Source organism: Labrus bergylta, chromosome 19 (assembly GCF_963930695.1).
Source record: "Labrus bergylta chromosome 19, fLabBer1.1, whole genome shotgun sequence".
Lineage (NCBI taxonomy): Eukaryota > Metazoa > Chordata > Actinopteri > Labriformes > Labridae > Labrus > Labrus bergylta.
This window is the reverse complement of record NC_089213.1, coordinates 874,709-892,265: the sequence shown is the minus strand read 5'-3', so window position 1 is coordinate 892,265 and position 17,557 is coordinate 874,709. Positions and strand designations below refer to the sequence as shown.

The 17,557-nt window shown below is 37.5% G+C and overlaps 1 protein-coding gene and 1 long non-coding RNA gene across 6 annotated transcripts in view; both read right to left on the bottom strand.

Moving 5' to 3' along the window:
* The window catches only part of LOC110002766 (major histocompatibility complex class I-related gene protein-like), a 51,437-nt gene that overhangs the window by 11,287 nt on the left and 22,593 nt on the right, over positions 1 to 17,557 (bottom strand). For 4 of the 5 annotated variants that reach the window (XM_065948123.1, XM_065948120.1, XM_065948118.1 and 1 more), the window contains exons 1-4: positions 7,434 to 7,592; positions 5,344 to 5,610; positions 1,352 to 1,630; positions 581 to 874 (exon numbers count right to left, since the gene is read on the bottom strand). In XM_065948123.1, coding sequence (XP_065804195.1) covers positions 581 to 874; positions 1,352 to 1,630; positions 5,344 to 5,610; positions 7,434 to 7,491 — 898 coding nt within the window. In that variant the 5' untranslated portion in view covers positions 7,492 to 7,592. Of the gene's footprint in view, positions 1 to 580; positions 875 to 1,351; positions 1,631 to 5,343; positions 5,611 to 7,433; positions 7,593 to 17,557 lie in introns of those variants that run through there. The other variant, XM_065948119.1, reaches the window with a different exon arrangement.
* LOC136177062 (uncharacterized) lies at positions 16,225 to 17,088 on the bottom strand. Its single transcript, XR_010664709.1, has 2 exons — positions 16,713 to 17,088; positions 16,225 to 16,359 (listed from the first exon to the last, which is right to left on the bottom strand). It is a non-coding gene; the product is annotated as an uncharacterized lncRNA (long non-coding RNA).

Here is a 17,557-nt window from a genome sequence, read left to right as displayed (position 1 = left end):
GAAAAAAAGGGAAAATGCCATGTACTGTTTATAGCTCCTTTTTATTATTATTTTCTTTTGTAGATTTAATTGTTTGTTTATTTACTTTTAGGGGCCGGTGTGTAGGAGCCATTTTGTGTTTATCGTTGGAATGTTTTATAATTAGACTTATCTGAATATATTATTTTCCAATAGGGACACTGAATGCACAGGGGCGTGTATATATAGTAGCACAGGTGACAGGAAAGGGAGGGCACAGGTACGGGGAGCACAGACAGTTCTCACCAGACCGGCATTCATGTTTCAGACCAGCACTCAGACAGTTCATTCATTCTACTGGCTACGCTTCACTGGAAATGTTTTTTGTTCTCATCTCTCCATCAAGTCACTTCAATAAACCTTCAACTCAACTTTAATAACGGCTGGAAAATCATTGTTTGCATCTGCGTAAGACTTCACCCCTACCTGAGTATTAATGGCAATAATTGGAGCAAAGGAAAAAATTGGAAAATTGCCATTACAGTCACAACTAAACTTTCCCTCCATCACACGACTGTTACAGTCAAATCCTCTCTTTCATCACTTCTCATCGAGGTCTTACCGTAGTTGGTCTTGATCTCTCGTTTGTCCAGTTTGGTGACGATGTCCTCCTTCACACCAGAGAGCTGAAACACACAGTCGTACTTCCCCCAGTCATCAGAAGGCAGTTGAAGGTCAGCGCTGATCTGGAAGGAGCCGTCGTGGTTGGGGAGGATCTCTCCCTTGTCCACGTCCTCGTGAAGCTCCTCTCCATCTTTCCTCCAGAACATCATGGCTCTGTTGGGGTAGAAACCTGTAGCGTGGCAGGTGACCCGAGAGGAGGGAGTCTTCTGGAGGAGAGACACTGTGGGGAGGTCTGGAGGACAAACAGGAAGACAGATTAGAGTTTCTTTATCAGGATTTACTCTTAAATACTGTTACAACTCATGTTTGATGACACTTTTTAAATGTACTGGGAAAAAAAGGGACTTTAAAATCCAGTTAGTCAACAATGAAAATCAACCTTATTAAAGTATAATTCAAAGAAGAGAGGGTCAGAGGGGAAGAAACAGAAGAAGAGAGGTGAGGGGGGTTCAGATGGATTGATGAAGAAGAAGAAGAGGAGAGAGAGAAAGTACAATAAAAACACAGAGAAACTTTGAGAGAGAGCGATGAGCAGCAGAGAGAAAGAGATCTAACATGAAGGGAAAGGTAAGGGGAAGCTTAAAGATGAAGACAGAGCATGTGTGATAGAAACATGTGTAAAATATTTATTGTTCAATTACAAGATAAACAAGAAAAGAAGAAGATGAACATTGTCAGAATTCAACTCCATCAGGTCATTTGATCCTACCTGTTCTCATCAGAGAGCTCCTCCCATAGTTCACATACTTCTTCAGCCAGTCAACGCACTCCTTGGTGAGGTAGTTCTTAAAACGCTCTAACTCAGCTTTGTTATTATCCCACTTCTGTTTGGTGACGACAGCCTGTTGTTGTGGAGCGACCCACGTCATTGTCTTCAGGTCCAGAACTATGAAGTCTTCTCCATCATAACCATGCTGATCATAACCATTAACATCTCCAGTCTCATCATCCCACTCACAGCCGTACATCCTCTGGACAATGTGAACACCTGAGAGAGAGAGAGAGAGAGAGAGAGGGAGAGAGAGAGAGAGGGGGCGAGAGAGAGAGAGAGAGAGAGAGACAGAGAGAGAGGGAGAGAGAGAGAGGTATAGTTTAAATCCTTTATTATTGCATCAGAGACACACTGAGTCTCTCTCTCTCTCTGAGTTGTAGTCCTGACTAGCAGACTCAGATTAAACTGGTCCTGGACTGAACGTGGACTCTCTGTGGATCAGTCCAACATTTCGCTCGTCCTGTGAGAAACCACACACTCGACTGTCCCGAGCTGTTCTCCAAGTTTCCTCTGAAGGAGAGTCTCAGTCCAGGATCAGTCTGTAGACTCCTCCTGCTCGGCCCTCACAGAGTTCAGCAGTGTGTTACTACAGCTGCTCACAATAAGGCAGAGACCACCAGGACCAGTATGGAGACTGGGAGACAGTCTGTGCGTCCTGATTGGTTCACCCATCTGTCAATCATTCAACACTAACAACAGCTGTTTCCAGCTGCAGATGTTTGTTTGATGCTGCCTGAGAGGACGAGCCAACACTGAGGTCAGAACAGTGGAGATCATCTCATCTAATGTGTACTTGGACTTTTTATGAAGAGCTCAGAATAAAGATTCATGATCACATTATTTGGATTGATTCATGAACCAACCACTTCTTTTGAAACGTCAACAAAGAATAAGGTGAACTTTTCAAACAGCTCCAGAATAACACTGAACGCTGTTTCATTTACAATCATATCAAACTGATCAAAGCAGCTAATTGTCATATTTGACAAACTGGAAAAAACATTTTGGACCTTTTGGATTCAAGAGACTGAAATAATGAGTCCATGATCAAAATGATTGTCCCTTCATTTTCTGTGGATCATCTCATCAATGAATGGACTGAACTGTTCAGCCTGATGAGTGAATCATGGCGTACAAACACTGTTCAAGTTTCATTCATCTCATTTAATCTAGATTTATAATTCACATGTAGAATCTGGGATGGAACCTGAACATCAGTACGGTCCAGTTCATACAATCCAATATGTTTCATACCACATATTTAGAGCGTTAACTCATTATTCTTGTTATTATTGATGATGTAACGGCTTTTTTAAAATCAACCAATAAATGTTTGAATCTGTTAAATGTCAATAAAAAGTCAAACAAGTCCATCACAACTTCTCAGAGGCTGAGATTAAATCTTTAAATGACTTCTTTAGTCTGAGCGACACTGAGCAGAAAGTCATTCATTTAAAGAGTTTATTATGAGACAGACACACCGTCATCACATTCATCTAAATGAATCTAATCTAAATGAATCTAATCTAAATGAATCTAAATGAATCTAATCTAAATGAATATAATCTAAATGAATCTAAATGTATCTAATCTAAATGAATATAATCTAAATGAATATAATCTAAATCAATATAATCTAAATGAATCTAATCTAAATGAATATAATCTAAATGAATCTAATCTAAATCAATATAATCTAAATGAATCTAATCTAAATCAATATAATCTAAATGTATCTAATCTAAATCAATATAATCTAAATGAATCTAATCTAAATCAATATAATCTAAATGAATCTAATCTAAATGAATCTAATCTAAATGAATCTAAATGAATCTAATCTAAATGAATCTAAATGAATCTGATCGAAATGAATATAATCTAAATGAATCTAATCGAAATGAATATAATCGAAATGAATATAATCTAAATGAATCTAATCGAAATGAATCTAATCTAAATGAATATAATCTAAATGAATATAATCTAAATGAATCTAATCGAAATGAATCTAATCTAAATGAATATAATCTAAATGAATCTAATCTAAATGAATATAATCTAAATGAATATAATCTAAATGAATCTAATCGAAATGAATCTAATCTAAATGAATATAATCTAAATGAATATAATCTAAATGAATCTAAATGAATCTAATCTAAATGAATCTAAATGAATCTAATCTAAATGAATATAATCTAAATGAATCTAATCTAAATGAATATAATCTAAATGAATCTAATCGAAATGAATATAATCGAAATGAATATAATCTAAATGAATCTAAATGAATATAATCTAAATGAATCTAAATGAATCTAATCTAAATGAATCTAATCTAAATGAATCTAAATGAATATAATCTAAATGAATCTAAATGAATATAATCTAAATGAATCTAAATGAATATAATCTAAATGAATATAATCTAAATGAATCTAAATGAATATAATCTAAATGAATCTAAATGAATATAATCTAAATGAATCTAATCTAAATGAATCTAAATGAATATAATCTAAATGAATCTAAATGAATCTAATCTAAATGAATATAATCTAAATGAATCTAATCGAAATGAATATAATCGAAATGAATATAATCTAAATGAATCTAAATGAATATAATCTAAATGAATCTAAATGAATCTAATCTAAATGAATCTAATCTAAATGAATCTAAATGAATATAATCTAAATGAATCTAAATGAATATAATCTAAATGAATCTAAATGAATATAATCTAAATGAATATAATCTAAATGAATCTAAATGAATATAATCTAAATGAATCTAAATGAATATAATCTAAATGAATCTAATCTAAATGAATCTAAATGAATATAATCTAAATGAATCTAAATGAATCTAATCTAAATGAATCTAATCTAAATGAATCTAATCTAAATGAATATAATCTAAATGAATATGATATAAATGAATATAATCTAAATGAATATAATCTAAATGAATCTAAATGAATCTAATCTAAATGAATAAAATCTAAATGAATCTAATCTAAATGAATCTAAATGAATATAATCTAAATGAATATAATCTAAATGAATATGATATAAATGAATATAATCTAAATGAATATGATATAAATGAATATAATCTAAATGAATATGATATAAATGAATATAATCTAAATGAATCTAATCTAAATGAATCTAAATGAATATAATCTAAATGAATATAATCTAAATGAATATAATCTAAATGAATCTAATCTAAATGAATCTAATCTAAATGAATATAATCTGTAGTTGTTCTTGTTCATATTTCGGACACAGGGAGGTCAGTACAGTAGAGTTGTGCTGTTTGACCTTTGACCCCTCTGATCTGATGGTCATATTTATCATGGCGTCCTGTCAGTCAGCTTCATGAAAACATGCTGCTCCTCCTCTCATGTGAGGACCCAGCAGAAGCAGCCTGTGTCCCATTTGGGGTCCTGCTCCTCAGTTTGAGAAACCAGGCAGTAATGTTCCTCTATCAGCTGTGTGTTGTTGGTTTGTTGTGATGAACAGGTTTGTTTTTCTAAAAGGAGAGTTCACATGTGGGCAGCTCAGTAGAGTTCTTGTGATGTAATCTAGTGGAGATCAAGTGTTAATAATGTCTGTAGATTATTATGGGATGGACAGAAACACTGAATCAGAGCAGTACAGCAGCATCCAGGAGTCTGAGTCTCTGAGATGTTTCTGTTGAGTCTGACTGTTTGTTTCAGACGAGGAAAGACTTCATCCAACAGATTCAACCATGAACACACACTCCTGACTCTGTGTGTGTGTGTGTGTGTGTGTGTGTGTGTGTGTGTGTGTGTGTGTGTGTGTGTGTGTGTGTGTGTGTGGTAACATCTGTTCACTAAAATTCAGGATCAAATTATAAACAATCTTTTTTCAGTATAAATTGAATCATAAACAAACCTCCAGTTTGGTTGAACCGCTGCTTTGCAGTGTCAAGGTTGACTTTGAAGACATGCTGGTAATACACAGCTCTCTCAGTCTGCCACTCCCAGTAGTCAGCTTTGTCTTCTGTGACTTTCTTCATCCAGTCCTGTTTGGGTACGTCCCTCTTGGTGTTACTGTCGTAGTAATCTATCTGAAAATCATCAACCATCCCAACAGTCACAAACTCTGGGAAGTTTGTGACTTCAGAAGACGCCGTGTAGAAATACTTCATAGAGTGCATCTCTGTAAGGACAAAATGTTTTCATCAGTTTAATCTGAAACTTTTTGCATCATTGAACAAAAGTTATTATCCAGCACACAGAATCAAAAAACACTTCCAGTACATTCAACCAAACCTGATCATCTCTCTGCAGTCATTAAATACTCCAATTAATTTAGAGATGAAAAGAAAAAGTTCTCCTGGAACTCTTATTCTGATATTTCTGATTCAAGTGTTAGAAAATGTTTTTATACTGAAATTATTTATTCAACAAGTCAAATATTCAAGTGATGCAGTCATGCCCCTGACTTTCATTGACAGATATGTTTCATTAAGTGGATTTTTTATTGACTTCTTGACATCTCATGACTAGTCCTCACGTAGGCGGGTTTTATTATTTGAGTTTTGAAAGGACAGTGTTGGAGGACAGCAACAAAGAAAAACTATTGAACAGTATATGGAGCACAGTTTAAGAAGCTGTGTAGACTGAGTGGAGCTGCACAATCAGCCAGCGGAGAAAAACTCAATTAGAAAAAACTCAACTAAAAAACTTCAACTAAATGACAGATCATTTCTGAATCCTGCATGTTGTCTGCTTTCTGAATGCACGTCGATCATTGTTCTGTTTTTAATCTGCTCTTTAGAAAAATATGCACTGCTCAGAACAAAAAAGCTTTTAGATAAATCTGTGCAGGAATAAATGTAACCACTTTGAATAAAGTCTACAAACTTTGTAGTCTTATTAATGCTGAATTGTTGAGGCTGCTGTGGATGTTTTTTTGACTTTCACAGATTAAAACCATTTATTTCTTTTTGTGTGGGAAACACAAACTGAGCTGTGACGTTTCAGTTTGAGAATAAAGTCGTGACTGCCCTCTGGTGGACAAACTCTGTAATGCAGACTCTGTTTCTAAATGATGTTCAAGCTGCTTCACTGTTTTCTGTCACTTATCGGCCAACATAAGCACAGAAAACTAAATATGTGCAATAAGCTCACATCAGCAGATATGTGTTTCTAGATCCACTAAACAGTCTGATGTTTGACTTCAATGAAATGTTGGAGCTTCAGGGTTTATGTGATCTCAACTAAACAACAAACAAACATGTAAAAGATGAAGATCATCTGTGGAATAGCTTTGAGCTTATTCATATTTCATATACAAATATTCAGAGGTAAAACAATAAACCGAGATTAACTTCATTTTGAGGGTCAGGAGGTTGATTATGTTTCTGATTCTTTGAGCACATACTTGAGTTTGATCCTCACAAAATGAACTTTAATGACTGTGACACTCTGATTATATGTTAATTATCACAATTCATTCAAGTGAAATAAGTATTTATACCACATTAATTATACTACATTAATAACAAAACACTTTTTCTAACATTAAAGTGTCATGAAGGACTTAAAGAGTCCATTTAAATGCTCTGTTAATGGTTTTAGAGGTGAAACACTTTGAAGGCATTTAGTTCCTTTTTCTTTCTGAATCAGAGTCTATCTGCTGTGTTCACTGTAGTTATGCTGTTATTTTAACATTCATGGTCCTGTTCATATGAACCGGGCCTTCATCATTTCTCGGCTTGTCTTTTGGAAAAGATAACTAGCAGACACTTTTTATAGCCTTTCTCACAACAACACTTTTCTTGTAAGTATCAGGGTGTGAGGACGTGAACAAACAGGATTTACTAACGTCAAATTAAATGTTCACTTTTCACATTTCAACAAGCTGCTTCAGTCCTGAGAACAAACATCAAATGAAGCTTTCATTTCTACCAACAGTTTATAAAGACATGCAACATTTCCCTCTTTCCATTAAATCGTCTTCAATGAATCTGAACTCACCTGCCGTCGTGTCGTGGAGGAATAATCCCACGAGAGACACAAACACCAGAGTCTTCATTGTGACCTGTGAAGTCTTCAGCTTCGTCCAACTTCAAACATTTTTGATTTTCATCAACTTCCTGAGAATCTGCACGTTTCAAACTCGAGCTTCTTCTTCTTCGGATTTTATTGGCAGCTGGCATCCAAAAAGTTGCATTACTGCCATCTGCTGGATTTAATTATTACTCACATTCCTAAATCCTCCTCAATAAACCTGTTCTCAAGAGAGATTTAAACAAGCATCTTCGTCCTCTCCCTCTCTCCCCACACTCCAAAATACTTTTTACATCTCTTCTTACGAGTCCCTCTCTCTCCATTTCTGACATCATGTTCTGTCTATGTGCTACATACTTTCTACATTTAATAACTACATGTTCAACTGTTTCTGCTAGATTGCATACCTAACAAAGACTTGATGGATGTTTTCCAGTGATATGTAGAGAGCTATTTAAATGACTGTGACTGATTCTTAACCTGGACATTACGACCTCCTCTCTTCTGTTGCTCCCTCTGTATTTTACTTTATCTATTTCCCTCTGAATTGAATATAAATGTCTTCCCTTTGTCTGATTGTTCAAATATTGTTGCCATTCCTGTTTGATTTTACTCCATGTGACTTGTTTCCCCTCTGACTGAGATCATTTGGTGTTAATATCAATCCTCTCTTTCTTTACAGCTTCCTTTGCCAACCTGTCCACCTTTTCATTTCCTGCTATACCTGAATGTGCTGGAACCCACATGAACATCACATCTGTCCCCTGTTTAACCACCTGGGAATGTGTAAATATGATTTCATATAATACATCTTGACGACTGTGAGATGATCCTGATTGAATACTGTATAAAGCGCTGACTGAATCACTGCATATCAGCACTTTCCTTCCTTTCATTTGCTCAACACATTCTAATGCAACTAAAATGGCGTACAACTCTACTGTGTACACGTTCAGGAAATCTGACGTTCTCTTCACTACTTCAACCTTGAACCTTTTGGGATAAACGCAGCTGATCCTGTTGCATTTGTCATCGGGTCTTTAGATCCATCTGTGAATACTTGTACATGATCTCCATATCTCTGTTCTATGTGTTCATAGAATTCACTAACTAAATCAACATTTCTTTTCCTTTCCTTTATCTTTAGTAACTCCAAGTCTACTTCAGCTGTCTCAAGCATCCACATTGGAACTGGTGGCCATAAAACAGTTGGACTGATATCCTTGTCATACACTCCCATATCTCTCGCCACTCTATCCCCGATCCATCCAAAACTGGACTTTATTGTTCTCTCTTTTTCCCAGCAATCCTTTAACACTGATTTTGTTGGGTGACTATCTCCATGTCCTCTCAAGTTCAGCCAATAATTAGCTAATAGCTGTTTCCTCCTTAAACATAGTGGCATCTCTCCTACTTCTACCTGAAGTGCACATATTGGAGATGATTTCACTGCCCCAATACATATCCTAAGAGCCTGTGCCTGAATCATTTCTAACTTTGCAAGTGTTGTCTTTGCTGCAGATCCATATACCACACTCCCATACTCAATCCTAGTTCTAATTAATGCCACATATATATATTTTAAGGCAGCAACATCAGCTCCCCAATCCATTCCTACAAGACATCTCATTACATTTATTACTTTTTTGCATTTTCAACAATATTCCTGATGTGTTCCTTCCATGTCAACCAAACATCAAAAAATACCCCTAAAAAACTAAATGAGTCAACTCGTTCTAGCTTATTTCCAAACAATGTCAACCCAATATTCTCCCCAATTTTCTTTCGAGAAAAGAACATGATCTTTGTTTTTTCCACAGAAAATGTAAATCCCCACTTTAATCCCCACTTCTCAACTAAACTGATCCCTTTCTGAATTTTATTTACAATAAATTGTATATTCTTTCCTTTTCTCCACAATGCTCCATCATCCGCAAACAATGACCTTCCTATATCTGCTGGGATATTATCAAATGTATCATTTATCATAATTGAAAATAAAATCGGACTTATCACACTTCCCTGTGGTGTTCCATTCTCTACAACATACTTTTTAGATATTTCATCACGTATTTTTACTTCGTTCAGTTCGTTCAGTGAACGAACTGAACGAGAGCTCTGCCTCCGAGTCACTCTCTTCCTCTTCGTGTTCTGAACGTACTGAACAGAACGGTCGGGGAAAATAAATGTGATTGTTTTAGCAGCTTTCAGTTTGCAAACTGTAACTTTATCCAACTAAATTCTCAGCTCATTGGTTTATTATTCACCACCGGCTGTTCTCAGTATGATCACGAGCAGAACTAAACGTTCGGCCGTGTTTCAGTTTATTAAATTCTGATTCACAGACAGAGCTGCAGAGAAGTACTGAACGATTCAGTGAACAAATCTTTTGAACGAATCATTTTACTGAACTGATTCTACTGATTCAGTACACTGAAAAGAACTGCTTTTCACATCACTAAAGTCAACACAGTGCCTTTAATCTCTCAAAATAAACATGTTTGACTTTTCTTCAACAACAGCACTCTAACTGTGTTTGATTCAATCGTTTTCTTGATGGATTTAAGAACTGAAAACACTAAAAAATTAAATCTAAAGAGAAACTGAAATGAAATGATGTGGCTGTAAATGAAAAAGAGATGCTAACATGTGAATCATGATTTTTCTCCCTGAGATCTGAGATCACGATTCTCTAACATTTTATTTTTTCAACTTTTAATTGAAAACTGCATCTTGGGGTCTCCCCTCAGAAAAATGTTAGCATCAGACATTTCTTTTCCTGCATTCTGATCATTATTTATGCTCCACTTTGGACCTTTTCTGCACAGCTTTATGATTATGTTTTAATCTTTTGGTCCTTTTTTGTGTCTTTTTCAAATCTCTTTCAGTGTTCATCAGACACATGTTGACACAATGATGAGTGCTTTCATTTGAATACTTTAATAAACATGTGGACTGGAGAGTTGAAGTAAATCTGCACTATTCCAGTCTCTCTCTCTCTCTCTCTCGTAAACTCTTTTTCTGAATACTTTTACAATTTGAAGAGTTTGAAAGAAAGAAAAAGTCACAACTAAACTTTCCCTCCATCACACGACTGTTACAGTCAAATCCTCTCTTTCATCACTTCTCATCGAGGTCTTACCGTAGTTGGTCTTGATCTCTCGTTTGTCCAGTTTGGTGACGATGTCCTCCTTCACACCAGAGAGATGAAACACACAGTCGTACTTCCCCCAGTCATCAGAGGGCAGTTGAAGGTCAGCGCTGATCTGGAAGGAGCCGTCGTGGTTGGGGAGGATCTCTCCCTTGTCCACGTCCTCGTGAAGCTCCTCTCCATCTTTCCTCCAGAACATCATGGCTCTGTTGGGGTAGAAACCTGTAGCGTGGCAGGTGACCCGAGAGGAGGGAGTCTTCTGGAGGAGAGACACTGTGGGGAGGTCTGGAGGACAAACAGGAAGACAGATTAGAGTTTCTTTATCAGGATTTACTCTTAAATACTGTTACAACTCATGTTTGATGACACTTTTTAAATGTACTGGGAAAAAAAGGGACTTTAAAATCCAGTGAGTCAACAATGAAAATCAACCTTATTAAAGTATAATTCAAAGAAGAGAGGGTCAGAGGGGAAGAAACAGAAGAAGAGAGGTGAGGGGGGTTCAGATGGATTGATGAAGAAGAAGAAGAGGAGAGAGAGAAAGTACAATAAAAACACAGAGAAACTTTGACCAAATGACCTCAGGAACGTCACTAATGATGCATCCCAGCTCATCCTAGAGATGTATCTTACAAACTAATGTGAGGAAAAATAAGTGAGCAATAGATGATATGTGAGGCCTTGAAACTTAACATATCTCTAGATTTCAATACTGCTCAGTAAAACAGGAAATAAATCAGATCTTTAAATGTAATCTTTCCTTTAGTCCACAACACCTACTTATGGGAAGTCCCCCCCCCCATGCACTGTCCCTCACTTCAGATAAATACCTGTATAGGACTGTAAGAATAACAGAAATTAAACAGAACACTAAAAACTGTCTGAAAAGTCCACCACAAATAATGAAATGGAAAGAAACAATTAATGAAGATTATAATATGGAGAGAATAACTCTTAGGAGAAGGAATTTAGGAGACGTCTTTGAGTCACGATGGAAGAAGTTAACAAACACAGATTTAATATCGGGGGGGGGGGGGGGGGGGGGGTATTTAATTGTGTTGTTTGGTCGATTAATTAAATAAACGTACAAACACAAAATAAAAACGTAGTATATCTCTAGATTTATACAGACTTGTTTCTGACTCTGACGTTGATCCTTTGATGACGTCAGTAATGTAAGTTAGTTTCTGCACTTTGTTTTATTTGGGCGGCTGTGGCTCAGTGGTAGAGTCAGTTGTCTCCCAACAGGAAGGTCGGGGTTCGATCCCCAGCTCCTGCAGCCACTCCTGCTGATGTATTGGACTAAGCTTCTATAATTTATATCCATCATTGTTTGTAAACCACAGATATCCTTTGAATTTTAAACTACTAAAGATATAAAATATTAATGTAGCAATTGTTGTGTCTGTAACAACTTTTAAATCTTCATCTTGACTGTACCAAGGTGTCCTTCATGGAGAGTCTCTAACACCCTGGCTCGAAGTTTTGAGAAAACTACGACACAGGAGCCGCACATTAAGGTTCCCTAACAGATGGAGAGTTGATCTCGTCTAGCTGAAAACTCTGGGAACAGAGGGTCACCATGAGCTGGCCATCCCTGCATTGTTATTTCGTACACTTTTGACAATGTGGGGTCATTCCTGGTGTGTTTCTGTATGTCAGAATTTGTCACTGGCAGCTGATCCACCACTGCTGTGTGGAACACATCTGCTGGATCTGGATAGGGAGCATTTTCTCCTTCTGTTGTTAACAGGGGCAGGCGTGACAAGCCGTCAGCGGTGCAGTGTAGTTTTGTCCCTTTGAATTCAATGTCATATGAGTGAGCTCCAAGGAAAAGTGCTCACGATCGATCTGCGCATAATTGCGTTCTGCGCTTGACAGTGATCTAGAGGCGAACGCAATAGGGTGTTCAGATCCATCCTTCATGAGGTGTGACAGAACACAACCAATCCCATAAGGACTAGCATCACAGGCCAGTCTGATGGGTCGTGCTGGGTCGTAATGGGTAAGCAGTTCATCTGAAGTTATCAGTCTTTTTGTCTCTTTGAATGCTCGATCACATTCCTCAGACCGGTCCCATTTTGCTCCTGTCTGCAGCAGCGCGTTGAGTGGGTAGAGCGTTGTAGCTAAGTTTGGGAGGAACTTGTGATAGTAGTTTACAAGGCCTAAATATGACCTCAGCTGCGACACATTTTCTGGTTTTGGTGCCTGGAGCACAGCTTCAATTTTCTCTTTTGATTTGTGTAAGCCGTGCTTGTCAATGACATGTCCACAGTATGAGATTTCGCTCCTAAATACTCACACTTATTGCTCTTCGCGCGCAAGCCTTACTCGCTTAGCCTGGCAAGCACCTTGCTGAGATTTTCTAGGTGGTCGTCATCATTCTTGCCTGTTACAATGATGTCATCAAGATAACACTGTGTACCTGGGATACCTTGAAGCACCTGATCCATAGCTCTTTGCCAAATTGCTGGAGCAGAAGCAACACCGAAGACGAGCCTGTTGTATTGAAACAGTCCTTTATGAGTGTTGATTGTGAGGAGTTTCTTGTTGGATTCCTCAACCTCCATTTGTAGATAGGCTTGTGCTAGGTCGATCTTTGAGAACTTCTCCCCTCCTGCCAGCGATGCAAAGATGTCGTCAATACGTGGCAGTGGGTACTGCACAGTACGCAGCACAGGATTGATGCTCACTTTGAAGTCTCCACATATGCGTACAGCTTCAGCCTTCCCTTTCTTCATCACAGGGACAATGGGCGTCGCCCAATCACTCCATTCAACTTTTGACAGGATGCCAGAGGCCATTAGATTCTGTAGTTCAGCTTCCACCTTTGGACGCAGCGCATATGGCACCGGACGGGCTTTGTGGAATTTTGGACTTGCATTTTCATCCAACTCAATTCTTGCCTTTATCTCTTTTAGGGTGCCTATGCCTTCTGCAAACACCTTGTCGTGGGTTTTGAGTAGCTGCGACAGTCTCTCTGTGGCACTGTGTGAACTATCATTGTCTGTTCGAGCCAAATGTAGAGCTTTAATGGTGTGCCAGTCCAGTCCGGCTGAAAAGTGGCGGCCCTCCCTTTTTCAACACATACAGCATCAATTGCAGTGTTTTACCCTCACATGTCACCTTCACTTTCAGTTTACCTGCGGGGCGCACTCTTTCACCTGTGTAGGTCTTGAGCCACACGGAGGTCCTCAGCAACGGTAAGTTGGGGAACAGTCGCTTGTAGTCAGCTTTTGAAATGACAGACAAGGATGACCCTGTGTCTAACTCCATTTTCAGTCTTATGCCAGACACATCTGGAGTGATCCAGATAATTTCCCTGTCGTCTTCCTTGGTTATGTCATGCAACTTCAAACAAGCCAGTCCAATACTGTCAGACTCTGATGTTGATCCACTTTCACATGTTGTCACATTATGCACATGTTTACTTTTGTATCTTGGCTTTTTATCTTTGTTTGATTTTTCTCTTTGTGCTTGCTTGTTGCTGGATTTCTGTCTGCACACTCTCTCTATGTGCCCGGTTCTGTTACACTTTCTGCAGTTTTTGTCCTTAAACCAGCAGTCATTTGCATCATGAGATGTTTTGCCACATCTGTAACACTTGTGTTCTTGTTTTCATTGACATTTTGTGTATGCCACTGTCTACCGCTTTCTTCTGTAGCTCCAAAGCATCCTTAGCTGCTGTCTCCATTGATACTGCAATAGCCAGTGCTTTTTCCAGTTAAGATCTTTTTCTGACAGTAGCCTTTTCTGTGTGCTTTGACAATGCATGCCACAAACCAGTCTGTCACGCAGAGCATCAGAAAGTCCTGCTCCAAATTCACAGAACTGAGTCAGCTTGTGTAGTTCAGCAACATATTCTGAGATGCTTTCATCTTTAGACGGGTTCCTATTGTGAAAACGGACTCTCTCTGCTATCACAAGGGGCTTTGGGCTCAAGTGATTTTTTAATATGTCCACAATGCTTTGAAATGTCTGTGTGGCAGGCTTTTGGGGGGCTAGCAGGTTTCTGAGCAGGCTATATGTTCTAACACCTATAAGGCTGAGGAGTGTTGGAACTTTCTTTTCATCCTCCACACCATTTGCAGTGAAGTAAAGTTGACTCCCAGTCTTCATTTGCACCGTCAAACTCCTCTATTTTGCCAACAATTGACATGCTCACGTTTTGTCCACCTTACCCGCGCTTTGAAGTTACCGTAGCCGTTAGCCTGGTTTAGCTCGTCACTCACGAGTCCTGTTTTTCTTGCTCTATTTCCTCTCTCTGCCGAGCTCCGCCGCCTCCCTCAACTGTCAGTGCAGCCGGGATCATTCACTTGCAGCTCGGTTCGTGCTTGTCGCCAATTTGTTGTGTCGGAGACGGAGCTTCAACTTAGTATGACGCTTTACTGATGAACGGCAGGTTACAAGAAGTTCGGCAACACATATCACTGCGCCAATGTAATTAACTATGAAGTGCGCTGTAAGGCACAAGGGGTGATATAACTCTGCATGTAGAAATAGTCCATACACTACAGCAATGCCACAGGTTTGTTAGTTCAATCCACGTTATTAATCTTTGTTGTACAGTATTTCTATTAGAATCATGTTGTTTATGCCCTCTAGTGGTCACAGTAAGTAACTACAACATTACTACTATCAAGTCAGATGAAATCACAGTGTGTTACTTCCGGTCCCTGCCGTCAAAATAAAACATTTTTTAAGATGCGCTTATGATCGTTATGTTAACAAAAAAACAATCCGAGTTATTTAAGTTCACATTCGTTGGAACATAACCAGTCAATCTTCACTTTTCTGCTCGTACTAAAAACATTGATTGTATTTTTTTATCCAAACAAATCAAATCTGTGTCGGACAAGATGTCATCAACAATTAGCTCTCTAGCTAGCAAAACTACAAGTAGGCCTACTGGAACTTTGTAGATAAATTGTGATTCGATGTAAACACAAGGATGTCGTAGGACTTTAGAAACAACTGAAGGTATCCCATAATTAATGTGAAATCATCAAAGCTTCCTTAGTTAACTTGAGAAGTCACTAACATGGGTAGCCGACGATTGAACGGTAAATAAATGAGAAGCACATTATTTATGACCTCTAGTGGTCACAGTGAGTAACTACAGCATCAATACTGTCAAGTCAAAATAAATTACATTGTACTACTTCCGGTCATCGCTGTTAAAATAAAATCATAGGGAAAGTAGAGAGAAGGAGATCATGTGAGATAATCAGTCAGTTAATCTCTTTTTCATTATAACCCCCTCCTAAGACATATTTTAAACAGCGAGCCCTTCCTCACGTCATTTTATTTTACATTAAAAATTCCTTCAAAATGTATATTTTTTTGCTTCTTTTAAAGATCTTTTAAATGAATGTTATGTAAAATGTTTGTTATTTATAATTGTTTGCCTTTACTTATGATTTTATGTCTAGACTGTTTTACGTTTGTTTGATTATTGCTGTCCTTGTAAAACACTTTGTAGCTTTATTTTGAAAATTCTCCTATATAAAAGAAAGATCAGCTGACTGAGGCTTCTCTCAAAACTTAGGTTCCAGAAAAATCCAACCACCACTGGTGTGACTGGTTAAATCACGCAGGAGTCACAGGTTCCAGTTATAACGTTTTATTTAACTTGCTCCTTGACAAGGTGTTCATACACATTTACATGAATGTGTGAATGTACCTCTCTTCATATCTGTGTATGGGTGCTTGTGAGTGTGTGTGTGTATATGTGTGTGGTTTCTGAAAAGGGAAAATAAACAAGAGAAAACATATACAAAGTCAGTCATTCTTTTCAGAATATTAAACTAAATGACCTTCTCCTAATAAAACACAAGTGTATGAATGTGTTAACTGTCTGTTGCGACCAAATCACGTGTAAAATATTATAGCTACTTTACATGCTTAACATGAGAAATAATGAAAGAAAGGTGCACTAAACAATCAACATTAAGCAGAGCAGAGGCTCAACCCAAACTAAAAACCTGAGCTGCATCAACTCACATAGTCTTAATTGGTCCTCATTAACATCAAAGGGATATGCATTTACCTCTAGAAATGATAATTAGCACCGATACACTATTAAATGTACTTACATTTCAATGGACGCACACAATATGTCGAATTGAACAAAGTAGCCCCCTTTTCTTACTCAAGCACTCTTAAACAACTTAAACTGTAAACTCTCCGGTCTCTCTCTCTCTCTCTCTTTGGAACACTGTGCCAGACACTACGGAGCCGGAATCTACCACTGTGAGAGGGGTGTTTTTTGGAACAGTCCAAGCGGAGCTGGCCTTTTTAACATATATATAGATGTTATTATTATTATTATTATTATTTTTGAATCTTGTGTGATCACATGTAAAATAAATACATATATTTTTAGTGTGTGATCGTATGTTCACAGAGGCCTGATTATCTGATACATTTTTTATTGTAATAAATAAATGAGCTTATACTATCCCTGATCCAGAAATAAGTACAAACACTGTTTGCTTTGTTAATGATAATGCCATATGTGCTTTATTTATATTATAATAAATCCAAATACTCACAGCTTAAGTACAAACACTGTTTGCTTTGTTAATGATAATGCCATATGTGCTTTATTTATATTATAATTACGCTATGTATGACACAATGATTTACTGCATCATCAATCTGTCAAGGTAGATGTTTATACAAAGAACAACTTCCGACTATCACTATCAAAATAAAAGTTTTGCACTTTGACCACAGGGGGGCAGTGTGTACTCACGGTTATACTTTTATCAACTCTGTTAAGAATAACCTCCTCAAGATAGAAACAAGAACAAGACTATCGAGGAAGAGGAATACATCATTTCATACTTTTACCTCAAATTAATGGAGGTTGAGGCATTTTATCTCCCTCTTGATCAACAAAGTTTCTGCCGCTAATTCTAAACATCTATGCAAAGCT